The sequence below is a fragment of the Podarcis muralis genome, chromosome 8 (genome assembly GCF_964188315.1).
Source record: "Podarcis muralis chromosome 8, rPodMur119.hap1.1, whole genome shotgun sequence".
Taxonomy (NCBI): Eukaryota; Metazoa; Chordata; class Lepidosauria; order Squamata; family Lacertidae; genus Podarcis; species Podarcis muralis.
Window position 1 is genome coordinate 57,314,099 of NC_135662.1, and position 26,168 is coordinate 57,340,266.

At 42.7% G+C, this 26,168-nt stretch overlaps 2 protein-coding genes across 7 annotated transcripts; one reads left to right on the forward strand and one right to left on the reverse strand.

Moving 5' to 3' along the window:
- Positions 1 to 242: 242 nt before the first annotated feature.
- Positions 243 to 16,394, forward strand: ADNP2 (ADNP homeobox 2). Of its 5 annotated transcripts, XM_077933222.1 has the most exons (5): positions 709 to 841; positions 4,217 to 4,339; positions 7,512 to 7,631; positions 10,350 to 10,439; positions 11,941 to 16,394. In XM_077933222.1, the coding sequence occupies exons 3-5, from the start codon at positions 7,524 to 7,526 to the stop codon at positions 14,920 to 14,922; spliced, it is 3,180 nt and encodes a 1,059-aa protein (XP_077789348.1). In that variant the 5' UTR covers positions 709 to 841; positions 4,217 to 4,339; positions 7,512 to 7,523; the 3' UTR covers positions 14,923 to 16,394. The 5 variants fall into 5 exon arrangements, with proteins under 5 accessions (XP_028593378.1, XP_028593379.1, XP_077789348.1 ...); XM_028737545.2 differs by lacking the exons at positions 709 to 841; positions 4,217 to 4,339 and adding an exon at positions 243 to 264; XM_028737546.2 differs by lacking the exon at positions 4,217 to 4,339 and having other exon boundaries at positions 540 to 841.
- Positions 16,395 to 17,142: 748 nt separating this feature from the next.
- On the reverse strand, positions 17,143 to 24,688 carry BLOC1S4 (biogenesis of lysosomal organelles complex 1 subunit 4). Of its 2 annotated transcripts, XM_028737548.2 has the most exons (5): positions 24,276 to 24,675; positions 23,336 to 23,407; positions 22,862 to 22,963; positions 21,593 to 21,727; positions 17,143 to 19,352 (listed from the first exon to the last, which is right to left on the reverse strand). In XM_028737548.2, exons 1-5 carry the CDS (start codon positions 24,507 to 24,509, stop codon positions 19,251 to 19,253), a joined length of 645 nt encoding a protein of 214 aa, XP_028593381.1. In that variant the 5' UTR covers positions 24,510 to 24,675; the 3' UTR covers positions 17,143 to 19,250. The 2 variants fall into 2 exon arrangements, with proteins under 2 accessions (XP_028593381.1, XP_028593382.1); XM_028737549.2 differs by lacking the exon at positions 22,862 to 22,963 and having other exon boundaries at positions 24,276 to 24,688.
- Between the last annotated feature and the right edge of the window lie 1,480 nt (positions 24,689 to 26,168).

A 26,168-nucleotide genomic window follows, 5' to 3' on the forward strand; every position in this document is an offset into this window, starting at 1 on the left:
TTTTGACATGTCAGCATTTCATTGGCTGCTGGCTGTAAGGTGGGATTTCACCAACATACTGATTGCAAACAAGGCTTCCACAACATTCTGTGCAAATATGCAAGGGAAATACTGCATGGCCACGTGGTGGCATCACATGATATGACGTCACAGCGCCACGCCCCCTTGAAAATGACGTCATAGCACGAAATCACGCGGGAGTTTCCACTTCGGAGTTGTTCCAGGAGTTGTGCTAGAGCAAGGGAAGGGAAGTGGAGGGCACAGGTGAGTAGTTTAAGGGTGGGGGGCACCTCTATAGCACTCCCAGAGCGCTCCCAAGAAGCCCCACCATCCTTCCTGGAGAGTTGGTGCTGATGGAGGGAACCAATGGGAACCCTGGACCACGCGCCTCCCTATTGGTCCACCGACTGACATGCAAATGAGGGCCGACGTCACTTCCTTGGACAAATCGAGCGCCATTTTCTCTTTCTGGCTTGAGAAGGAGGGAGGAGTAGCAGCCGGAGGTGGGTGGATGGGAGCGCGGGCTCAGTGGGGCTGAGCGGGGCGCCCGGTCCGACGCTGCAGGGCGAGCGGTCGGGGCGAGGATGCTGCGGCTGCTCCTGGTACTGCTGCTGCCGCCGCTGCCCGTCCTGCTGGGCCACTGAGCGCGGGCTGCAGGTCGAGACCGGGAGGCGGGGCAGGGCGGGGCGGCCGCGGAAGGAGTGACCGAGCAGCCGGCCGACCAAGCAAGCGGCCGCGGAAGGAGGCGGCGCCGGAGGCTGCAACGCGTCCAAGCGCCTCAGGGAGGCGCGAGCGCAAGAACCGGCGGGCAGGCAGCGGGCTCCCCCTGCCGCCCGGACAGGTAGGTGCAACATTGCGGCGCTTCGCTGAGCCCGGGCTCTCTGGTGCCCAGGGCGGCCTCCGCCCTCCTCAGGCCGCCTTGGCAGGAGCCGCCTCGGTGCGCTGCCAGCCAAGCCACAGCCAGAGGGCAACCCCAGCCTCGTGGGGAAGCCCGCCTTCCCTTCCGCGGGAGCGGAGGGGGGAAAAGCCGCGAAGGGAAGAAAGGGCTTATTCCCCGCGCTGCCACCAGCTCTAATAGCTGAGGGGCATAAATAAGGTCCGGGGGTTCCTCGGCGGCTAGGGAGGATGGAATGTCGTGAGGCATTCGGGTTTGCAGCATTATTATTATTATTATTATTATTATTATTATTATTATTATTATTATGCGTTTAACAGCACCAGCTCTGCCGCTCTCCTTCATGTGAAACATCAATGATTTCAGGAAGCCTGTAAACTCTCGACTGCTTCGTTGGGGGGTGGCCAAAGCTAGACCCATTTTTTTAAATAAAAAAATCATTTTTGAATACTAAACCGGTTGCTTAAGGTTGTGATTTTTTTAGGAAGTGCATCAACGGGGTTTGAGTTACAGAGATGGACTGGAGCAAGCTGTCGAGGCTGTTTATAGAGTGGTGGCTGGCTAGTGTGGTACTTTTCTGGTCCCAACACTTGAGGGTCGGTTGATAGCGTTGCACATTTTAGGATCCTGCATTTAATAGTCACTGTGGTACTGTATGTGTGATTGGTCTGTTTCCAGCAAGTGATCTGTATTTCCATGCACAAATGGATGAGTCTGTGAGAGAACTCATATTCCACTGAGAACTGGAATCCAGAACCTTTTTCACAAAGTCATGTGTCTGTATGGCCTTAGAAGTGCATGCCTCTCTTTGGTCATACTGGCTAACCATATGGCAGCTGGAGAAATCTGACATTTTAGGCTTGTAAAGGCTTGAACTCGACTCCCTTGCAAATGTGTGCCTGGCCCACAGTTAGATTAAGAAAGGGAGATCATCAGGAAAGGCAGGATAACCAAAGGTGCAGAGGAGACAGTACAAGAGAAGAGGGAAGAAGTCCTGTGCTCACATACAAGTGAGAAGGAAAATGAGAGAGGTAACACTTTGCAGCTCAGACACATTTTGTTTCTGGGATTTTGCCCTCTTTATCTTCTTACTAAAGCACTATTTTTTTCTTTACTCCATTTATATGCAGCTTAATATATTAAAAAAATCTCTCAAATGAAGTACTGTAAACTGAAACAGCAACGAACAATAAATAATACAGAAATACATTTAACAAATAATTGCATTAATGCAATTAACAGTTTACAGAAATACAGTTAACAAATAATTGCTGATACAAATAAGCCACCCCTCCATTCACAGTTCCTTCTCCAGCCTCTGCCCTTTCTCCTGCAGCTTCTTTATTGTCTCTTGGGCAGGGCTTGCATTTATAGGCAGGTACCAAGGTGGGCTCCTGTCAACCTAGCAGTTTCAAAGCACGTCAAAGTGCAAGTAGATAAATAGGTACTGCTCTGGCGGGAAGGTAAACGGCGTTTCCGTGTGCTGTTCTGGTTCGCCAGAAGCGGCTTAGTCATGCTGGCCACATGACCCGGAAGCTGTACGCCGGCTCCCTCGGTTAGTAAAGCGAGATGAGCGCCGCAACCCCAGAGTCAGCCACGACTGGACCTAATGGTCAGGGGTCCCTTTACCTTTACCTATTACCGCACCTGGCTCCAGGTGCAGTAGGTTTGGTGAATTTCCCAGGGGGTGCTGAGGATGGGAAAAGGACACTCATCCACTCAAAAGTTATTTCTCCAGCCTCTGCCCTTCTCTTCAGCTGATGTAGTAAACTGATGTAGGCGCTCATAAATTCTATGTGGAAACTTCTTATTTCTGCAGGCAGGTGTATCAATGTAGTCTTTTAAAGAAAAATTAGTGTGTTTGTTGCCTCTCCTAGTCAGCAGTGTTGTCATTGCTGTCTTGGCCTGAGTGTTTAGTCCAGAGTAGACATGCTGAATGATGCCGGGTTAATGATAGAATTGTAGAGTTGGAAAGACTGAGGGTCATATGGTCCAACCCCCTGCAATGCAGGAATCTCAGCTAAAGCATCCATGACAGATGGCTTGAATATGCAATCTTGATTGCCTTATATTAGTTTTTTAAAAATTGTTTAATGCATCTTCACATTTTAAGATGAAACTGGAATTTTGCTGCTTAAGAGACAAAACACCATTCATGTTCTATGACAGATTATCGTTTCAGCAATTGGAATTGTAGCCAAGGGAAGGCTTTGAGTGAAGTGAAGTTCTCTCCTGTGCACTGATGTAAATGTAAAATTTCCTTATGGTTCTTTTGGTCTTGGTCTTGTAACTCCACTGCTGCTCAAACTTAGGTCATTTATCTGTGTCAGCTCTTTGGCTCTTAATATTCAGTGATGTAGATTTTCTGGAAAGTTTTGGAATGGAATTTCTTCCAATGCAAATTAGCCTAATTAACATAGTGGAATTTGTATTGGAATATTTTCAGTTTCCATGGAATTTTTTTTCTGATTTCCTAGAGAATTCTAATTTAGTATGCTTATTTATTTTATATGTATATAGTAAACAATGGTTAAAAACTTTGCTTGCCTAACATATTTTAAGGGATAACTGTTACTATTGAGCCTATGAAGCAGAACATTTTTCATGGAAAAATAAAGCACAATATTTTCTGTCTCATGTTGACTATGTTGTTCTGACATGAGAAAGTGGTGAGCAAACCAAATTATGTATCATGTATAAAGTGGAGCAGTCCAGTCCAGGAATTATGTTTTCCAGTTCACTAGGGTCAGGAGCAGCTCCAGTCCAGGTCTTGCATACAAGCTCTATAGTGATCTGATCCTGAAGCAGCTGAAGATGTAGATTTATGGTGGGCATGTCCCTCTATGTGCTCAGAGGTCCACAGTTTTAGGGGGCTACATCAGAGGCAAGACCCTGAGTCAGAAGAAGGTGAGATCTTTGTCTCATGACTTTGTCTCACACGCTTTCCAAATAAATGCAGACAAGAGAAACAAAGGAGGAGAAAGTTCTTTGTTCCAGTAGGCACAGCTTACCTTCCATCTCAGTGCTCCCAGGCCAAACATAGACACTTTTGTCTCCTTACCTATGAAAGCTCAGGCAGCAAGCATGTATCCCAGGAACAGAGTTCAAGAGGAGCCTGGCACATGGTTCAAGATGGAGAGCAGGCATGTATGTGGTGGGCAGCACTGTGGGAAGGTTCCTTGTTTTGACTTTTGTCAGCTCCAGTCTGATACTGCTAAGAAGAGTTTGGATTCAATATCCTGCTTTATCACTACCCAAAGGAATCTCAAAGTGGCTAACATTCTCCTTTCCCTTCCTCCTCCACAACAAACACTCTGTGAGGTGAGGGGCTGAGAGACTTCGGAGAAGTGTGACTAGCCCAAGGTCACCCAGCAGCTGCATGTGGAGGAGCGGTTCACCAGATTACGAGTCTACCACTCTTAACCACTACACCACCCTGGCTAAGTAAGCAGCTGTGCATAGCACAGTTAACAAGCTTATGCATGGCAGTTACTCGCGTACCAATGCAATGTGTTGTTCTCTTAGACAACAGTTCTAAGTAGCCACAGCATGCTCAGGGGATGGAAAGGGAAGAAGTACATGCATGGCGCTGGATATGTTTTGAAAGCTTTGGTTGCACCCAGTTGCACTGGAAACTTTGCCTGCTTCTTCCACCTGCTGGAATCCTACCACACTGGCTATTTAGCATTGCAGTCTTCTGTTTGTATGTGCGTTTCATCCTCTGATTATGCCGCGATATGGCTTTTGCAAAAAATGTGTTAGCTGAATAATGAATAACTTGTGGCTAGCACTGAACAAAAATAAGAAAAACCTGAACATTGATAGCTTATAAAATTAGAAATGGTGGGGGAAATTGAACTTGGAGTCACCTGATGAAATTGATTTCTACTAGGCTGATGGTAAAACAGTAAATAATTAAGGCAACATGTTATCTTACAGAATTCACTGTCACACTATTGTGACTGCGATGGAAGCATAGGATGTAAGTTTTTAAAATTAAGATGTGGCAATGGCTTTTTTAAAAGGATTGGAGCAATTCATGGGTTCCTCATTGGACTGTGGATATTGCTGTACTGGTCAGGAAGGAAGGGACTTTGCTTCCTCCACACCACAGCTGTTGTGGAAGCTGAGTGTGCTGATGGAGCATGGACAGAGCAATTTCTCTGATCCTCTTGCGTTTCCATGCTAGCCTGGGAGGAAGGTACTTTGTTTCCTAGCATAGAAGATGGATGAGCTGACAGAAGAGGCACACAGTGATTTGTACCCCTTCACCAGCCTGTTCCCTCACCTGGATGAAGTTCCATCAATGTGCCTGCATGGAATTCCTGGTCACCCATGACGAGTAATTCAATACAAGGTGGTTATATCTTATTTGTGTACAATAAATTGGAACTTAAGGTTAAAGGCAAGCAGTTACGAGAGAAGAATCATAGGCTGGCTTTATTATACAGGAAGTAAGTTACCATGCCCATCACATTGAGTTAGAGAAGATGGTTAGACACTAGATGTCATTCTGGTTGGAATATTTAATGCAGCTACTACAAATGCATCATTGAACAATCTCTGTTCTTTGGAAAAAGAAGTGCTTGAAACATCCATATAAAAAAACCTCTTAATACTAAGCTTTCACATGAGACCCTTATCAGTTTTTAGAAGCCATTCTTGGCTTCATGGAATATTTTATTGTAGTCAATTGATGGTATTATTTTTTACTTGCCAACTGAAAAGTGTCTCAGCCCGTGCTTACAGTCTCGGAGGTATAGCAGTTTCTGTTGCTTTCAGTTTTGCATCAGGTAATTACATTCTGGTATACCTTGGTTCTCGAACACCTTGGTACTCATTCAATTTGGCTCCTGAACACTGAAAACCCAGAAATAAGTGTTCCGGGTTTTGAACTTTTTCAGAAGCCGAATGTCCAACGCGGCTTCCATTTGAGTGCAGGAAGCTCCTGCAGCTAATTGGAAGCCGTGCCTTGGTTTTTGAATATTTTTGGGAGTTGAATGGACTCTCAGAACGAATTAAGTTTGAGAACCAAGGTTCCACTGTACTCTTATAAACAGACGAATGACCTTGTCATAGCATTTTGGATGTTCTGCATCTTGGGATTATATTACTAGGTACCCCCCAAAATCTTAACATCTCTTAACATATCTCTTGAATAGGTAGAAACTTGGAAGTGCATGTGATACTTACCATAGTATGTTTTCAAAGCTGGGGGTGCATGGGGGGGTTCCCACTGAGGACCTGGTATGATTTTGCTCTTGCAAGTAGCAGTTGGCTCGGAAGGTTGTTATATACCTATTAGGGAACACAGTGGGTAGTGAGGTAGTATGGCTTTCTGGCTGTAACTGTGTTTGCCCTATGCATTGTTTGGTGGTGGTGTTGCATAGCATGCACATCATATGTCTTGAAAGATGTAGCTATTTTGTCAGCTAGTATTGTGACATATCACTTGGCAGTGTATAGCAATCAAACTAAAGAGGTGTGTATCTGAAATTCACACCTTAAGTTTAGCTTCTAAACTCGTAATACAAATTACTACTTACATTTCAGTAACTCAGTACTTTGAGCAACTTTTTCAGACAAATAGATGCTGGAAGGAAAATACTGAAGTTTTCTGGTGGTCTCCACTTGGAATTTTATATTTGGGTTCTCTTGCTAATATTTGAACAGCAGAATTGCACCTCTTCAGTAATAAAGAACTTGAGCAGTAGCATTCGTGTACAGGCAGGGTGGATAAAAATAAATGATTTTTTAATTATTTAAATTAGGCTTTTTTTATTTAAATCAGATTTCTTTGATTTAAATCAGATTTTTAAAATAAAATGCTTTTGGAGGAAAAAGCTTTCTAAAGATAGTTTGCTATTTAAGTTGCATTATAGTCCAAAGGCTATTCATCAGGAAATAAGGATTTGTTTTAAGTTTTTCATGTGTGCTAAAACTCAGTCTGGTTTTTTTTTAATCGTTTAACCACATCAGTTAAAAAACATGGATACATATGCTATAGTGTTATTGTTTTAGTTAAATAAATTGTTTAAATTGTTATTAAGGAAATTATTTTTCTCCTTCCAATAAAGTACAGCAGAAAAGTTGTCCAAATATAAACAATAATTTTATAATTACCTGTCTTTGTTTTTCTAATAGTATAACCAAATCAGTAATTTTTGATATAACTGTAAAAATTACTCTGAAAATTTATTATTCCAAAAATGAAACCTTCATCTGGTTGTAAATATTAAGATTATATCAGCAGGAATGAGTCTTTCTGTAAAAAAATGATTTAAATCAAAACTTACTAACTAGTGATTTAAATCAATTTGATTTAAATCAAATCCACCCTGTGTACAGGTAGTGCTACTGTATTTTTATTCTGTTCAGTGGCACTTACTCCCAGGGAAGTCTGTTCAGGAATTGCAACCTTCCTGTGATAAATATAGCTGCATGTGTATTATTTGTTGTCTGCCACAGAAAGTGCAAAATCTACAAATATACTCATTTGTTGAAATACTCAGTAATGAAAGTCAGTTTAATCTGAATTTTCTAAACGCATAAGCATAATTTGAAATATTACATTTAACGAAATGATGTATATATGTTGTGTCACCTTGTTTTCTAGGCAAAATTCAACATGCTTCAAATTCCTGTGCAAAATCTTGATAATATAAGGAAGGCTCGGAAGAAAGTAAAGGGTATTCTAAAGGATATTGGGCTTGACAGCTGCCAGGAGTTACTTCAGGTAAGACCCTTATAGTTCTCTATTGTCATTCTTCTTAAGTGAGCTCATGAGTCTTATAAGTGTGGAAATATTGGTTGAAAAGAGGAGTGGAAAACCAATTCCAGTACAATTGTCCATGAGTAAAACATCATGAGATCCTCTGTAATTCACTGTGTGAGTGATCATAGGTCTGCAACTGTCTTTTTATAGGATTCAATTTGGGGATTTAGTGGTAGCATGCATATTGACTCTTTTTGAGAGAGATGTTTGCAGATTGGAACTCTTCAGTTATTTATTTATTTATTTATTTAATACATTTTTCTCATATTTCATTTAGGATGACTCTTACATCCTATGAAACATGACTTGATATATTTCATGTGTCTATTTTTCTTAAAATAAACAGAAGTAGGTGAAAGCTTTGGTTTGCACAGAAGTAGGAAGTACTAATATACTAGTTTGGCTTGTCAAGAAACAGTATTTACAGAATACACAACTCCTTCAACACCTGTAAAGCTAGAAAAAAGACCAACTATGATAGGTCACATGAAAATATGAATGGAATGAGAGATCTTTGTTTAGCTTACAGATTCAAGCAAATTGGCATTGGGTACATTAATCTGAGGCTGTGAAGCTCAAAACATAAGATTTAAAAGCATGATTACTTCAAATACAGTCACCCTACTCTCACTTGGAGTGGGAATGCACATGTCAGTTAAAAAGACTGGGCATTCCTGTTTCCTTTTTTATTGTGAGAAAAGAATGGGAAAGAGGAAGTGTGTCTTTGTGGCACTGGTAGCATAGATTTGACTAGGCTTCCTTCTGGATAAAGGGCTAGTAGGACTTTGCTCAGATAATTTTGTCTTTGTGGCTAATGGGGAGCTGTTGGAGTGTGTGTTTATCTTCAACACCTATATATTTTGCTATCGGTGTGCATGCTATGGAAGCTTCAGTAAAGCTGTTAAGCTCACCAACATGAACCAGTTGTTTTACTTGTTACACACTATATACAGGTTACATGTAGGCTTCTCTCCTTCTGGTACCAAAGGGGTTTCTGTACTTTAAAGTCTTTGCTGAATAAAGTCCACACACAAGTCAATTTGCAGTTATTCCTGCAGCAACTTAAAATCCTCTGGTCCCGAAGTCTGGCAGTTCTCCAAGTCTTCTCAGACAAGCTCTTCTCAAAGTGTTCAGGTAACTCCACAGTTACACAGGGATCCACTCCTTCCTGATAATGACCTCAACCAACGAGCCATGACCAGTGCTGTAATCTGAGCTCTTTCATACACAAAGTTCAATCTACCCAGTAACACTAATAGGGAAGTCACCAGATTTAGCCAGGTGCATCTCAGCAATGAGAAAGCTCTTTCCTCACTAAGAAAACTAACCCCTTAACAGGAGGTTGGCATGAGTTTCTGGTGAATTTGTGCAGGAGTATTAGTCATTGTTTTGCTTTGACTATTTGTTGTGCATGATAAATAATATTTTAATGGTTTTCCAAGCTGGTGGCGATGTTGTAGAGTCTGGAAACAACATACACACAGTGTGAATACAGATGACTAAGTTAACATGTAGCTAACGGGGCCACATTGTAAATGTGTATAGCAATTCAGATAGCTGTGCCTGGCTTTGTTGTGGTATCACGCACATATTGCTGTTGCTCCACCCCTAGTTACTGGCTAGTTCATTGCTATGAAGTGAAAACCTACCCTTCCATGCATTGTTGCCATGATTTGTCACTATATCCTGTTTTTTTGTTTACAGAAGTTGATAGTCTTAAAAGTTTGTGCCAAGCAGATGAGCAAAATATTGTTTGCTCTTTTAGGAAAAAATGAAGTTCCCCCAAGTTGTTTTTCATTTTCATATTACTATTATTTATACCCCATCCATCTGGCTAGGTTGCCTTTGAAGCTCGCTGGTTTATTAAAGATTATGCATAGGGGTTTTTTAGTTATTATTTTTTTTAAAAAACATGAAATCAAGGTCAGTCACAAACACACATTCCATCAGGGCACTTCACTACATCAAACACACAGAACTTTAACTTCAGAGATATGACTATAGTTTCTTGACAAGCAAAGCTTGTTCAGATACACCAGAAATTGTGCATTTTAAAAGTCTAGCCCAATTAATTGCAAATATTTAAAACTTTCAAATTGCATAAACTACACTTGATATAGAAGTATTAAACTTGAAATCTGAACAAAGTTGGAAAGGCAGGGGAGACAAGCTGTAAAGAAAACTCTAGCTGTGAGACTCTATAGCTTGGGTTAATACCTTCCACGCTCAGTGTCATCTGTAGATTACCCACACAGAAGCAAGTAGTGTGGGGAAGCCTTAAGATCTGATAAGCTCACCAACTTTACCACACTTTGAAATCCACTATTGGAAAAAGGCAACATAGCATATATATTTTTCAAATTACAATTTTAATTTTGAGGTTGTATCCAGTATTGTGTGAGTAGAGCTGTGCTTGTGCCGCCTCTACTCACTAGCCCCTAAAATCTGCTTCAGAGGGTCCACCAACTCTCTGGAGCAGTTTTTGCTGGTGTTTTGGGACTGCAGGGCAGGGGGGAGTCCTGTTGTGCAAGGGAGGTGTTGTGAGTGAGTGGAGCAGAAGCATTGGATACAGCCTGCAGTTTATATCCAACATAATGAACTTATTGACTTAGAATTGTATAAAATAGGGTTTTCTTTTAGTTGCATGCTGTTTTAGAAATCTTTGTGTTTTTTTTGTAGACTCTGAAAAGTTTTGACCCAGGAGAAAAATATTTCTGCAACACTTCATGGAGTGATGTGTCTCTTTGGGAGTCTGTGACCAGAAGAAGGGTATGTTTATTCATTACAGTTTTCAGAATGCTGTTTGAGCCCACTGGTTTGTAAATACCTAGTGGATTTTTTTTAGCCTTTGTGATACAGCATGGGATCAACTGTGCAATGCAAACTGTTTCTTAGATGGCTATAGATCTTAGAAACTGATTGCAATATAGCAAGAGGTGTGCATGCTTTTCTTAAGTTCACATGGAACTTGGTTGTCAGGGGTGCCTCAGGTCCCAGCTCACAAAGGACCAACGCCAGTGTCTCTTTATATACAAAAGTCTTTATTGAAGTTCATTGTTGGTTTTACATCCGTGGCGCGCATCCCTACGTCTGTAACTCTAGACCGTCGAAGCTCCGTCTGACTCTTCCCCTCCCCTACACCAGTTTAACACCCGAGCTTTGCTCCACCTCTTCCTCTGCTCTTTTCTCCTCTGGGTCCTCCTGCCCCCTGGGGTCCCACCCTTCCTGGACTCTTCGGAGGCGGATTCCTCTGACTCCTCCCCCTGTCTCCGGCGGGCTTTGGGACCTGGCTCCCAATCCGGATTTTCTGCTGACCCGCGCGCCTGCACATTTGAACTTGGCGCGCGCGCCCAGCCGGCCACTTTCCTCCTAACGGCTCCTGTCACTGCTTCCCCCTTCGGGGGGGGGGGCTGGCTGGAACTGACCTCTGCTCCGCCCCTCCACTCTCCGACGGAGGCGTGGTCAGTTCTGACTCTCTCTCCCTGCTGGAGAGGACGCTGGTTCTGATCTGTGGGCTTCTTCCCCCCCGCTACGCTCTGGCGGGGAAGCTGGCCCTGATCTCCAGCTGCCGCTTGGGGACTCACCGCTGGCCCCCCTTGCCCTGACCCTGGGCGCCTCTTTCTGGGAATCTTCTGATTCGCTGGAGAGACTCATGGAATCTCCCGGGTCACTGTCATACCCTCCTAAGCTCCCCTCAGATCCTTCCTCTTCGCTCTCCAACTCCTCTTTCCCCTGTGGCTCTGCCTCTGAGCCCCTGACATTGGTGTATTATTTTTTTTTTTAGGATGCCATTATAATGACTGATTAGAAGATGAAAAGAAAATGATGGTCTTGAAAATGATGATCTCAAAGAGTAAAGAAACTGTATTATTGTTTCCTGGTGACTAACTGATCACCAAGCAGTAGTTTTCTATGTTGGCTAGAATCCAAATTTTCACCCAGTTTTTGAATGGGGCTATGGGATGGGGTTATGTTGCCAGCACAGCAACATAAAACATCTACATCATTTTGCTTGTTCTGCATACAGTTTGTATTGTTATGCAAGCATATTAGTGATGAGAAAGTTGTGTTCATATAAATGCATAAGATGTTGGCTTTTTGTTAATGCTTTCTTGGATGTGGAAAGTTCTGATCGCCTGAAGAAACTTTTATGTTGACTGAAATTAGTATAGTGGCTTTCAGAACTTTGGTATTTTTATTGGGCAATCAACATAAATATGCCTTTTGTAGATGCCAGTTGAAGTAACTGCCCCTTTTTCTTGATTTTCAGAGATACAGAACAAATCCGTACTGCTGTAGCCTCTGCAAATTCTCATCAAAATTTCTTTCTTCTTTCAAAAACCACTTGAACCGTTACCATGAAGATGAAGTTGACCAAGAATTAGTTGTTCCTTGCCCAGAATGTGCATTTGCTTCTCATTCCAAAGTAGTGGGGAAACACCTTCGTATATTTCACTCTAAGAAAAAAATTCAAAACTATAATGTGAGTGGTGGCATGAGACAATTCCGGAGTGATGCAGTAAACTTCATATGCCAGAAATGTCAGTTTACAGACACATTATACTATAATACGAAGAAACATGTATTGGTAACCCATTTCCAAAGCCTAATAAGCACATACTTTGAGGAGAGGCCTGATGAAAGTGAAGAGAATTTTACTGATCACTACTGTAAAAAGTGCAATGCTTTTGCAAACAGTCGGGATTCTTTAATATACCATGTCCTGACATCTGAAGTACACAAAGACCTGGAGAATATATTGAGACCTATAATTTCAGTGCAGCCTAAAAAATCAGGACAAGCAAAGTCACAGCATATCGTCAGTATTGCACCCAAGCCTTCCACAGTTGGAGCCACACCATCGCTGATACCTACCACTGCTTCAGTGGGTTCACCTTCTCCTACATGTATCCAACTTTCACTTCCATCAGCGAATCAGAATCAGAATGTGGTGCCAACAAAAGCAGTCCCAAACACAGTTGGACCAAGTGCCTCCAGTAGCCTGACACATCCATCATCGTCAGCTTCAGTTGCCCAGTCATGTCATACACTACTGCCTAGCCAAGCAGGTCCGAACAATGTGACTCTTCGGCCTGCAGTTCCTCATCCAGTCTTTGTTTCTCATCGACTTCCTGTGAAGCAGCCAGTGAGACCTGACATTCTCTGCCTAAACCAGCCTCCTGGGAGCATAAGTCGAACTGTTCCTCCAGGAGTCCTTTCATTCACTCGGCCTGTCCGGCCTACCCTGCTTCCTGTTAATCAATCTGTTAGGGCCGTTGGCAGTCCAGTTTTGCCGGGGTCTCTCCCTGTAACTCAGCCTGCTGGTTCTCTGAACAGACCCATTGCGGCTAGCTCTGTTCCTGTCAACAGGCCTTCTTCACCTGGCGTCCTTGCTGTAAACCGACCTGTTGGTAGCTTGAACCAGCCCAGTGGTCCTGGGGTCCTTCCAGTCACCCAGGCGATCCCACCAGGGGTTCTTCAGTTTAATCATCCTGTTGCACCTGGAGTTCTTCCTGTAAACCAGTCAGTTGGACCTGGGATTCTCCAGTTCAATCAGCCTGTTGCACCAGGAGTACTTCCTGTAAACCCGTCTGTCAGACCTGGAGTTTCTCAGAATGCTACTTTACTGACTGCAGGACCTATCCTTCGACAGTTAATTCCAACTGGCAGACAAGTTAATGGGATACCTACGTATACCCTTGCCCCAGTTTCAGTAGCTTTGCCTGTGCCAGGGGGTGGAGGGGTGACAACAGCTCCACCTCCTCAGATGCCTGTTCAGCTGATGCAATCTAGTACAGTTACTCAGCAGTCTCAGGCTCCAGCTACTGTGCCTTCCTCTGCAGTAGTAACTTCTTCCACGAATACCCTTGCCAAGACTTCTGTCTCTGCCTCTGCAATGAGCCTAGCCCTTAAACAGGCCAAGCAGTGGAAGACTTGCCCTGTTTGCAGTGAGCTTTTCCCATCAAACGTCTATCAGGTGCACATGCAAGTGGCTCACAAATGCAGTTCAGGGAAGACGGGCAAGCTTGATACAGACAAAGTTGCAGCCTGTGCACCTTTTCTGAGATGGCTAAAAGATAAGACAGTCAGGTGTTTTTCTTGTAAATGTTTTCTCTCTCAGGCAGAGCTTATAAAACATATTTTCATACATGGATTAGCTTGCCTGTTTTGCACCAGTACTTTTCACGACCTAAAATGCCTTGTGGATCATACTAAAACTGTACATAAGGGGAAGAAGAAACTACATGCAGATTATGATGACAAAGGTTTTCAACTTGAGAGCGATTCGGAAGGTGACCTGGTGTTTCCTCACTTTGACTTCAACATAACTGTAAAAGAAGAACTTTGTGAAAAAGAAGTACACCTAGCATTACTTGCTGGGGTAAATTCAAGGACACTTATTCCTCTGTACATGAAGCTGCAACATGAGACTGCTGATATGAATAATGGCAATAAGAAAGTATCAACTTGCCCTTTTTGTTACGGTGTTTTCACTAGCCTAGAAGCCTACGAGTTCCATTTGAAGGACAGGCACCATATCATGCCAACTGTGCACACCATTTTAAAGACCCCAGCTTTCAAATGTATCCACTGCTGTGGTGTATATACTGGCAACATGACTCTGACTGCTATTGCTGTGCATCTGCTTCGCTGCCGGAGCGCTCCCAAAGACAGCACCCCAGCTGTGAAGATGGAGCTTGAACTCGACGAGAAGAAAGATCTGGCACTTGTGAATGGTGAAAATCATGATGATCCTTCTCTCTCAACAAAGAGGAAACTATCTGATCACCTTTGTTCTGTTGCAGAGGACCAAATGAATGATGACCAGCCATTCCTGATTATAGACAGTGGCACAGCCCAAGTTCCAGCTAAGGAAATGACTTTTGTGCCTTCCAAGAGACAAAAGACTGATCATAAGTCTGAAACTAAGGGCCAGCCCTCCGTTGAGAATCTTCACATTTTAGCATTGAATCCAAAGCCATTCCAACAGTGCTCAAATGAAGTTCAGAAACTGTTTCTTATAGATTATTTTCACAAGAAGCCGTATCCCTCTAAAAAGGAGTTAGAGTTACTGTCATCCAGTCTGTGTGCTTGGAAAGTTGACATTGCATCATTCTTTGGGAGAAAGAGACACACCTGCCTAAGGGCGATAAAAAATCTTAAGCCTTCTGTGCTTTTGGGATTCAATATGTCTGAACTTAAAAATGTGAAGCACAGTTTGAATTTAAAATGTGAATCAGAAGATGTGTAATTTTTTTTTTAAAAAAAAAACTCTCATAAGGCAATCAAGATTGCATATTCAGGCATCTGATATGGATGCTTTAGTTCAGATTCCTGCATTGCAGGGGGTTGGACTCGACCCTCGGCGTCCTTCCAACTCGATGATTCTTTGAATTGTCTCACTGATTTAGTTTCTTGTGATTATTAAAAGATTAGTACGCAGTGCCTCTTTCATTTGGGCTGTGTGTTCTTTGTGGCAGTAGGGTACAGTATAGTATACCTGAGGCTCTGGGCTTTTGTTTTGTTCTTTTTTGCTGTTCATGGGGTAGTTTTCTCTGCCTATGGTTTTTATACAATTGTGTAACAATTTTCCTGGCTTTTTTTTTTTTAAAGTACAAATTGTTTCTAAAAGTGTATATGTTTGATAAAATAATAAAACTATTAGGAGGGCCATAATTTAAAAAAACCACCTCCCCTGTCTTTAAAATTAATATGGTTAACTTGTAACCTAATCTTCAGATTGCTCTCCAAATTAACAACAGATTTACCAGTGACAGCTATAACAAATGCAGAAACTTTGATTAATTGAAAAGTAGCAGTTGCTTTCTTTAGTTATGAAACATGTAAGCCAAGGATTTGCAAGCACTGTTTTCTAAACTGTTTGTTTTACAATAAGAAACTATGAAGGCTTACATAAAAAATGGCAACTTTTCTCCCCTGAAGTTAAAACTTTGGTTTAATAATCCTTGATTTGCATTTTGGAATAAATAAGAGAGAGGAGCTGTCCATTTGATATTGAGCTATAATGACAACCTAGGGATCTTTTCATATGGCTCTATTGCTTGCTGGGAGCTCTGATGACATAGCATACTGTTCCAGGCATCACTTGGCTATGTACACTTTATGAAGGCTTTTCACTGGCTGCTCTGCTCTATGTTAGCAAATAATCCCAAGCCACTTTTGTTTGGGGCAAGGGATCAAAGACTTCAGCAACACTAGCCTAGTGCAGGCCCTGAGTTTATTCAAGTTTCTCACTGCATTTGAATCAATGTTTATTGAAAGCTCTTGCTATCATTACAGTAGCTGAATTATTTCCTGCGTCACCCAGATGACAACCTTGTCTAAAGTTAGGCAAGAGATTGAACATGCAGAGTACTCATTAAAAACAAATAGGCCTGAGAACAGAGGCAGGTTTTATTGCTTCTCTTGTCTCTTACTTTTCAGCAATGTATGTTCTGATATCTCTACAGAATACTATTGTTTTAACCACCAACATTTAACATTCTGTTCAACTTGACTAGGACACCTTATTACTTTAGCATCAAGAAAAGAAAATGATATATTTGGTGTGCTGACTTGACATTGTTTTCTAGTTACTAACGTGTCTTTTATGGCAAGAGAATTTTTGTTAAGGTGAAACTGCATGTAAATAACTGTGCAATTTAAGCAGTTGCATTTATAGGCTGTTCAGTTTCTATAAATGTCAGAAAATTGTTCAGAGGGCTTTTTGGTTTGGTTCTATTCTTTAATACAATCTCGTCTGACAGTGAATAATGCCAGTGCAAAAAATAAATAAATTCTGCAATGGGGGTCCTGTAGGCACAGGTAGATTATTTACTTTTGTTTCAGCATTGATTCTTATGTATATGCCAGAACTTGGTGAAAGAAATGGATTCAGGGGTGAGCTGAAGTAGTGGTGATTACTACTACTACTACTGTTTTAACTTTGACCTTCATCCATTCATGTGAGAATGCCCAGAGAATGTGGAATAGTGCCTCCCTCTGCCATTTTGTGGGGAAAAAACTAGGAGGTAAAAGTAGTGGCAAAAGCAACCTGCTTTTACCTGAAACCCAGATGCTGGCAGTAAGTACAAAACAAAAATCACTGCAGACGTTAAGGAAAAAGCAACTTTGGTTTGGGAAATGACGACCTATAAATCAAAACTGAAGTGCAAATATCTGTGTTCAGTGCCGACCAACTAGGCTGAATTTCAACTTGGCCAAAGTTAATATGTGAGCTTATTTTAAGTTGCAGGATAAATTATATGACAGTGCTAATTATTATGCTTGGCTCTCACTACAGCACATGTCTGAATACTGCATGTATGATCTGCCAAGAATGGAAGTGAATAGAGGTGCATTAGTGGTGCTTTCGTGAACAGCTCCTCTTAATTTTTCTAGACGCCAAGGATTATGAAGGAATGAGAAGAGCACATAAAGCTTGAGCTGCTCCTTACAGTAGAAGAGAGCCTGGTCTGTTACATGTTAGAGCAATTGATCTGTTGACTTCAAATAAACCCAAGTTTTCAATTTTAGATGTGTATAGAAGTTTTTAAAGTGACGTAATGAAGCAGCATTCAAGCAAGCAGCCCTTTGAGAACTCTGTTTCCTGTATACTGTGTCTTTGACCCTGTAGGCAGGCTTGAGCTGTAAAACTCCCTGACAGCACTACTTCAGGCCACAGGTGTGTTGGGTGTTTGGATATGCACTGGTGAGGGGCATTGCCTATGCAGGCTGTGTATATTAGTGAGACACTTTCCTGACAGGTAGTCTTTTACATGAAACATTGTTCCATTTAATCATGTAGCAGCCCACTCAGACTGAAAGAGAATTAAGAAAAAGCTTTGTTTGCCACTGCATTCTGCTGAATACATTATGTGCACCCTTTGATTCTGTAGAGTTATGTTAGTAATCTCATGTTTGGGTGAGATTATAATACATAACTAAGAACTACTATCCCGAAAAGAACCACATTCTGTCTCCCCACCAGTATCCCCTGTACAGTAGTGAAGAATTGATTATCAAGAGGGTGCAGAAAGTACTTGTGCTTGCAAAAGCCTTTGGCTAGGTTTCTCAATATGGCAGCATTGAAAATAGTTTCACTGCTAGAGGAAAAGTCCAAATTCCATAATCTTCTTTTAATAAAAATACATCCTAGTTTCTGTAACAATGTGAGAGTTGACTTATATAGATGAGGGGTTGCCAGTCTTTTTTTAACCAGTGTACACAGTTTAAATTTTGAGAGTTAACAGGCTGCCATTGGGGTGGGGGGATGGCATGCCATAACACTATATTAGAGAGTATGATCTTGATGAATTCATTGGCCATAATCCCAAAAAAGTGGGCTTATGAGTGCAACCTTACATATTTATAGTTTAAAAATAAAAACTTCATACGCTAAGGAATCTTATTTAAACTTTAATTAGATTTTAAGTTATAAGAGCTTTGGCCACTGCTTTTGGCATTTTATATACAAACGTTTTAAGGTATTCATCAAAAAGGGCTTTGTCAGCAACAGTTCCCCAGAATTGTTGCAGTAGGCAGCACCTATAGCTGTTTGACTTTACTTTGCAGCTTTTGCCTCTCCTTGTTTAAACAGTGCATTGCATTTCCACCCAATACATTGAACTGAATCCAGATACATTCATTAAAAGGGCATGAATGTATAGTTTTGGTCCTTATTGCACTTAAAAGTACCACAGAATATTTTTTAAAAAATATCCTTGTGGTATGTGGGTTAATACTAGCAGCAGAAATAAAAAGTGAGATGCAAAAGCATACATTTCCTGTTTTCTCCCCTCTACTTAATCTCTTAACTGCAGGTGGGTATTTATACATTTTTTTATTCCAATTTCTGAAATGAGAATAACCAAGAAAATATTACTAGAGTATGGCAACTGGTTGCCCATATGTCAGTCCACTCCTGGGCAGAGGAAGACAAAAATGAGTTCTATTGCGTGGCCTCTTCCATCTCCCCATGAGTCATTTTAGGCCCAAAGAAGGGGCTGTAGATCTAAGGAACACATAGAAAAGTATACCTGCTTCTACCTAGCCTTTCAATGTTGACAAAAAAGGCAGGTGTGTGTTTATGGCATCCTTAGGGGGCAGGTGTAAGAAAGGAAGGTATTAACTTGTGTGTTACTTCCCCACTTGCCTCCCTGACACTTTCTAGCCTGGAAAGGTAAAAAAGGTGTTTGGTAGGTCATAAGGAAGCCCATTCTGCACACACTTATCCTCTTTCCTACACATAAAATCAGGGAGGGGGAAGGACTACTTATGTGTAAAAGTCATGTGGCATGAGTGTGTGCTTGCCTCCATCCAACCCCATCTCCCTCTCCCTGCCTTCAAAGTGGGTTACTTGCAAGGTTAGCTGCCAAACATGAGTGTATAGTTCACCTTGTTGGAAGACTGGAAAAACAGTATATTCTATACAAAACTAAGCTGAAGTATGTTTGAAGAGGGCCTGGGACACATGGGAAGCAGCAGGACATAATTTCCAAAGAATTGCAACTACCTAAGATCAGCACTGAACTCACTTAGATAAGACTCTCTTTTCAATAATGTCATTGTCAAGCTAAATCACATATACTGTGCTTCACCAAGGGAAGGAAAGTAGTCTTCTGTCTTGAAGAGATCAGGAGGTTCATAAACTGTTTGATTCTGCCTTGAGGAAGATGTTTTCTGGAATTAAAACCTGTATGTTAAAATACTTACAACAGAATAAACAGAAATAAATCATGAATTCCCCACAATTTTAGTGGTAGCTTAAGAGGAGCCCTGCTAGTAATATTCTGTTCCCACAGTGGCCAAACTAGATTAGAAGCCCACAAGCAGGTTCCAAGTGCAACAGTACTCTCCCCACTTGTACCGTATTTTTCCCTCTATAACACGCAGATTTTTTCTCCTAAAAAGGAAGGGGAAATGTCTGTGCGTGTTATGGAGCGAATGTGTGGTCCCTGGAGCCAAAAAATCAAGCAAAAGTCAAATCGCGAGTCATGGAGAAGGGAAACCTGAAAAGAGGAAGCGGCAGCTTTCCTGCATTCTGCCTCAGGGTCTTACTGCCCACCCTCCTCTGTTTAGTTGCTGTGTTTGCTCAAACGGAACAAAGAGCAGGGAAAGCCCCTCCCCTCCAGGCAAGCAGAGGGGAAAGTGTCGTCTCTGTGCTCCGGTACTGCTGGGGGAGAGGGAGAGAGAGTGGGGGAGGGAGAGGGGGAGAGGGAGAGGGAGAGAGAGAGAGAGAGATGGCTGGCTTGGGGGGGAACTTTTGCCTCCCACCCGTTAAATCCCTCTCCAGCATTCTTAGCCAGCTGCTTCTCTGCACACCCCTCTCATGTCCCTTCTTTGTTTTTCCTTCGCTCCCCACTTAAAATGTAGTTACAAAGCATAGATCAACATGGATCCTCAGGATCTTTGCATTGGGTCACCCCAAATTCACCATCAGATCACATAGCATGTCCATGGCTACAGCCTGCACCAAAAAAATCACGCACCCACTGTTGCCTGGGGCTGCAATGGTGCAAAAACGTGGTTAAAAAGCATGGATCCACATGGATCCTCAGGATCTTTGCATTGGGTCACCCCAAATTCACCATCAGATCACATAGCATGTCCATGGCTACAGCCTGCACCAAAAAAAGCACGCACCCACTGTTGCCTGGGGCTGCAATGGTGCAAAAACGTGGTTAAAAAGCATGGATCCACATGGATCCTCAGGATCTTTGCATTGGGTCACCCCAAATTCACCATCAGATCACATAGCATGTCCATGGCTACAGCCTGCACCAAAAAAATCACGCACCCACTGTTGCCTGGGGCTGCAATGGTGCAAACACGTGGTTAAAAAGCATGGATCCACATGGATCCTCAGGATCTTTGCATTGGGTCACCCCAAATTCACCATCAGATCACATAGCATGTCCATGGCTACAGCCTGCACCAAAAAAAGCACGCACCCACTGTTGCCTGGGGCTGCAATGGTGCAAAAACGTGGTTACAAAGCATGGATCCACAGGGATTCTCAGGATCTTTGCATTGGGTCACCCCAAATTCACCATCAGATCACATGTCTGTGGCCACAGCATGAAGCACAAAAATGATACATCCACTGTTTCATTCAGAATGTTTTTTCCCTTGTTTTCCTCCTCTAAAAACGATGTGCGTGTTATGGTCAGGTGCGTGTTATAGAGCGAAAAATACGGTAATTCATAGCAACTTGTAAGGCAAAAGATTTATGAGTCATCGTGCCCTGAAGCACAAAACAGGCAAGATCCAAAAAGGAACTGAGAAAGAATGGAACTGACTGTCATTCATTTCTTATGGAAGCAAGTAACTTCTATTCACCTGTGGAGGACTTATATGAGATAGCAATGTGAATCATGTATGAATCTTTCTGTTGGTTGGTGGGGTAGGTTGGCCACTGTGGGCATACTTTTGTTAACAATTGAGTACTTGGGGGTTATGTTTAATAAAACAGTATTTTGCAATCATGGCACATATAGCATGTTCCAAATCTCCTGTGTCGTCCCCCCCCCCAAACCATTTCCCATCTCAGATAAATGCAGGGGTGGGGTGGGTGGTGGGCCGCAACCCTTGGAGGGAAGAAGCAAATGTAAGCAAATGTCTGTGGGGGATATAACACTCCAAGGAAGTTATCTAGATTGCATTATGTTTCATTCCCTTTTATGTATCTAAATCCACACATCCATATGTTGACTGTCAGGATCAACCAACCACACCTCTACTTAATGAATCATCATCATCATAATCATCATCTCAACAGTGGGGAGATTTGCCAAAGTTGTTCTCCTGGGCTTACAAACTAATCTAGTAAGCTGACATCTGAACATAACAAAAGCTTATGATATTTGATATCAAATACATTATTATAGCAAGCATTTCCATAGTTGAGGAACAAAACTTACGTTAAGGAAAGATGGCACATTGATTGTGTGTAGAAATTTTTTGAAAGTATTTGGGAACGTTCCAAGGTCTGATTCTGCCTTTGTGATCTGTTCTTCCATCCCTGACACACTATTTCCAACCATTTTTACAAAGGCCTGAAAGACAACAACAGATCAATAGCAATGAACAGGTGCAATATGGGAGAATATTTAAGGGACATTTCTTTGCTCAATTAGTTCTATTGGTCATATAAAAAACCAAATTTTCTGTACACATGTCAGAAACCACTGGCATCTGATCTACAGCCACATTCCAAATTCCAGCTTAGACTTAGTACATGAAAATTAATGCATTTTAAAGCACATTTAACTGCATTAGATTGTGGGAAAGCATCTGTTTAACACGTTACACAATGGTTGAATAATCCATATTGTTTTTTAAAAACTAGAACCTTGAGAGTCAGTGTTCTTACCTATGTCAAGAGTTCTAACTACATAATTTCAAAAAGTATTGGAAGCACAGTCGGGTTTTTTGGGTGGTGGGAAACAGAACAGAAATGAAGAATCCCAAGATTTCTTATATGTTGAACTTCTAAACTCCTTTGAAATCTGAAGAGCGAGTCATAATTTTTACAATGTAAGATAACTGATTATACTGTGATACCTTGGTTTTCGAACGTCTCCGTTGACGAACATTTCAGTTTTCAAACGCAGCAAACCTGGAAGTAAATGCTTCGGTTTTCAAACGTGCCTCGGAAGTCAAACATGTCACGTGGCTTCCGTATTGAATTTTCCATATTGGGTTTTCCATTTTGAGGCTTCCATATTGAGTTTACCATTTTCAAATGTTCTGGAGCTCTTAACGGTCTTCCGGAATTGATTACGTTTGAAAACTGAGATACCACTGTATATGCCAAGACAGCATAGCAAGCTCTTCCCCTAGTGTGCCTGGATACGCTGATTTACGCTACAAAGCCACATTCCTCCTCTTTTATTTGAAATTTACAGGAGCAAGGATTTTTTTTTAAAAAAAGTGACAGTTTAAACTAAGTTTTAAGAACAGCAAGGGGCCATGTGCCCAATCTACAAGATCATCTGCACACAGGAAAAGGAGTGGACATGGAAACTTCTCCTTTGCAGCTGGGAAGTTCTACACAAATTTTGGAGCTCAATTGTTTGGATTGGGTGAATATATTTATATGTTACAGGATCAAAAAGAAAATAGCCCAAAGGTTATTTCCAAGTAGTCCTGTAAAAAAGGGCTGTGATACTGACATTAGAAACACATACCTCCAGTTTGTCAATCTTTCTATACAGTTGCTTCATTTCCATTGCCTTTGCATGAATATGAGGCACACTTTCACTTACTACTTGAGAGGAATCACTTCGAATCTAGAAAAATAGCAAACAAGAAAAATTCTAAACAGCATTAAGATTACTTGAGATCTCAAACATCATCTAAATGAATGAATGAAATGTTATTTAAACCCACAGGCCACTACAAGTAAAGAATTTGTGTCTAAGTGCTCATATAAAGAACAATCATAATCTAAACAAAACTATTTGGCTCAGAACAATTGGTTAAGGCTATTTCATTTTTTGTTTGGTTGATCTGAGCAAATCTGCACATGCCTTGTTTTAACTGGAATGGTACATGTTAAAACAAGCTAGATTCAGATTATTAATTTCATGTTGGTGAGAAAGCATGCCTAAAGGTAGTTTGATTTCAGTGGCTGACCGTATGTTCTGTGTTCTTAGACTTACCATGTCTAACATCCCCACAAACTCATCTACCCTGGTCAGCAAATCTTCCAGACTCTTGTCTAAGGTTTCAATCTGCAAAAAATAAATAAAAATGCAAATGTCACAGGGCATTCTTATGTGGAATTCTCTCCCTAGGGAGGCTCGCCTGGTGCCGCCTTTGGGCACCAGAAACACTCTTCTCCCTGGCCTTTGGCTAATTAAACAAACGATAACCTTTTTAATTTGTGTGTGCGACCGGGGGGGGGGGAGTTTTTGTTTGCTACTATGTTGTGTCTCCCCCCCCCCTTGTTTTAACACTACTTCTCGGATGAGGGCATTATAGAAATTAAGAAATAATGATAATACGTGGACTGGAAAAAACTCAGGGCAAAGTGGGGCTTGCTTCTGAGTAAACAGACACAGGATTTGGTTGAACAATAGAAGCAATACCTATTAACCTCCAAGAAGGAAACTCCTCACAAAGTCCAAGGCCAGTAAGTCCATAAACTAAAGTCCTACAGCTGCTGCGTTGCATAAAATCGGGGGTGGGAGGATGGGCATAGTCATAATTTATTGGGGGGGGGGGGCTAGGACACCCATCTGTCATCCTGCGGATTCTGAAGGAAATGTCTCAACGGTTGTTTCAAATTACTTTCTTTGGACCCAAAGTGCTCAGAAAAATCTTGTCAAAATCTTTCTACAGTTTCTACTCTTAGTTAAGTATTTAGTTATTTAATTGATTTGGGGGGCGGCTCGCTACGCCTATGGGGTGGGGGAGTCCAACCTAAAGGGGTGAGCCCACTACGACCCCTTACCTGGGAGCCCCCCCCCCTGAACTGGGGGGGGGGGGCTTTGCTTCGAGGTAAGCACCGCGGCGCGACCCAACTCTCCCTCCCTCCGAGGCTGCCGTTAAGCGGCGGCTTCCCCTCCTGAGGAGACGCGGGCGAATTATTGCGCTCACCTGCCCGGTTGGGGCGACTCCTCCCAGCGGCGAGGGCAGCAGGTACCCGGCGTAGTCCGCCGCGGCCGCGGCCAGCAGCAGCTCCGCTCCGCAGGCATCTCCTTCGGCCGCGTCTTCTTCCTCCTCCCCGATGCCGGAGGCGCTGCTGTGACTCTGAGAGACGTTGCCGCTGTCGCCGCTCAGCTGCGGAGGCGGCGGCAGCAGCGGCGGTTCCTCAGCTGCCGCCTCATCCATTCGGCCCCCTCCCTCGCGCTCCTACACTCCGCCCGCGCGCATCGGGAAGCCAACCGCCTGTCACCTGACGAAGCGCTTTTCAACGGTCAACTGTCGGCGGAGTAGCGGGAATGGGGGGGAGGGTGCCTTTCCTCATCTACGGAAACCCAGCGGGGACACGGCCAAAGGGAAGGCTCGTTTGTTAAATCCTATGAGGGGCGTGGCAGAGGCGTGGCGTTCTTTTGAACGGAGCCCGTGATTGGGTCTCCTGGGACGAGAGGCCCCGCCTCAGACCTGGCCCCCGAGAGCGCCCTCCCTCCTTGCCTCAGTCTAGGCTGGAGAGCGTCCAGGGAGGTGCTTCCTCTTTCGTTTTCCCTACTGTTCTCTCCCGCCCTGTGGACTTAGGATCGTATATTCCTTTTAAAAGCGAGGTGCTGCCTCTTTCTCCCTCGTTTTGTCCAGCACCTGCAAGGTAGAGGAGGGCTAGGATGCGCGAAGCAGACTTCGGAATGGAGCCCCATGGAGTTTCATAGCACTTGCTAACAGGTAAATAGGTATACATTTGCAGCCGGAGCCACGTTGGTCTATGAGCAAAGTAGGGCCAAATGTCCACGAAATAGGGAACATGCTGTGCTGAGATGTCAACCGCCCAGCCACAAAACGCTTGACTTTAGTCACTGTCTTTTAAAAAAATTAAAAAAGATTTTGGGACGAGAAACGCACACATGGGTGTAGCCGGGGATGGCAGGTGCCCCCTAAATCAATAATAATAATAATAATAATAATAATAATAATAATAATATAATTACACTTCTCAGGTTCCTATGGCTCCAACAAAAATCCTGACTATGCCCATCAACTCAGACTTAATTAGATTAAGCACTTTGTAGCTTTGATCTTCTGTCTTGGGCTGCTGGGACAAAGAAGTAAGTAATGACTCCTCCCTTTGTGTGTGTGTGTGTGTGGGGAATGTAGCACTTACCTACACATCTGGATAAGGACTCACTTCTTCTTTGCCCTTACACCTGCCTTCCTCAAATAAATATTCAGCCCACAAATTTTGGAATTCCAGGACTGTAGATTGGGGAGCTACTGCATTTCCATGGAAACTTCCTCATATGGACTCAGACCATTGGCCAATTTATCTCAGTATTGTCTACACTCACTTGGCAGTGGCTCTCCAGGGTTTCACATTGGAGTCTGTTCCAGCCCTACCTGCATATGACAGGGTTTGAAATTAAGAACATAAGAGCCCACTGGATCTAGCCAGTGCCTCATCTCATCTAGTCCAGCATTCCATTCTCGAAGTGGCCAGCCTTTGGGAAACTGGTAAGCAGGACCTGAACACAAGAGTACTCTTCCTTCCTGCAGTTCCAGCAATTGGTATTCAGAAGCATAATACCTCTTGACCATGGAGGCAGAGCCTAACTATTCTTATCCTCTCATGAATTTGTCTCATCTTCTAAAGCATTGATTACATTGTGAAACACTGTCAACAAGATGTAGAAATACTTAATTCTATGCCTTCATCTTCCCCAGCTGCAATAAAACATGTCTCTCCCGTTTCTGTCTGTACAGCCACAGTAGGCACTGTAGGGGACGGGGGAGAGGGACTGGGGTGGCAAAGCTTAAGTTCTTTCATTTAGTTGGGGTTTTTCTGTCAGCGTCACTTGGGGAAGT

Excerpts from the sequence above, each read along its gene's own strand:
- ADNP2 (XM_028737545.2), top strand. The coding sequence starts at position 7,524 with ATGCTTCAAATTCCTGTGCAAAATCTTGATAATATAAGGAAGGCTCGG. Across the intron at positions 7,632-10,349 it reads GCTGCCAGGAGTTACTTCAG|ACTCTGAAAAGTTTTGACCC; the intron begins GTAAGACCCTTA and ends TTTTTTTTGTAG. Across the intron at positions 10,440-11,940 it reads AGTCTGTGACCAGAAGAAGG|AGATACAGAACAAATCCGTA; the intron begins GTATGTTTATTC and ends CTTGATTTTCAG.
- BLOC1S4 (XM_028737548.2), bottom strand. The coding sequence starts at position 24,509 with ATGGATGAGGCGGCAGCTGAGGAACCGCCGCTGCTGCCGCCGCCTCCG. Across the intron at positions 22,964-23,335 it reads TTGTGGGGATGTTAGACATG|ATTCGAAGTGATTCCTCTCA; the intron begins GTAAGTCTAAGA and ends CTATTTTTCTAG. Across the intron at positions 21,728-22,861 it reads GAAAGATTGACAAACTGGAG|GCCTTTGTAAAAATGGTTGG; the intron begins GTATGTGTTTCT and ends GTTGTCTTTCAG.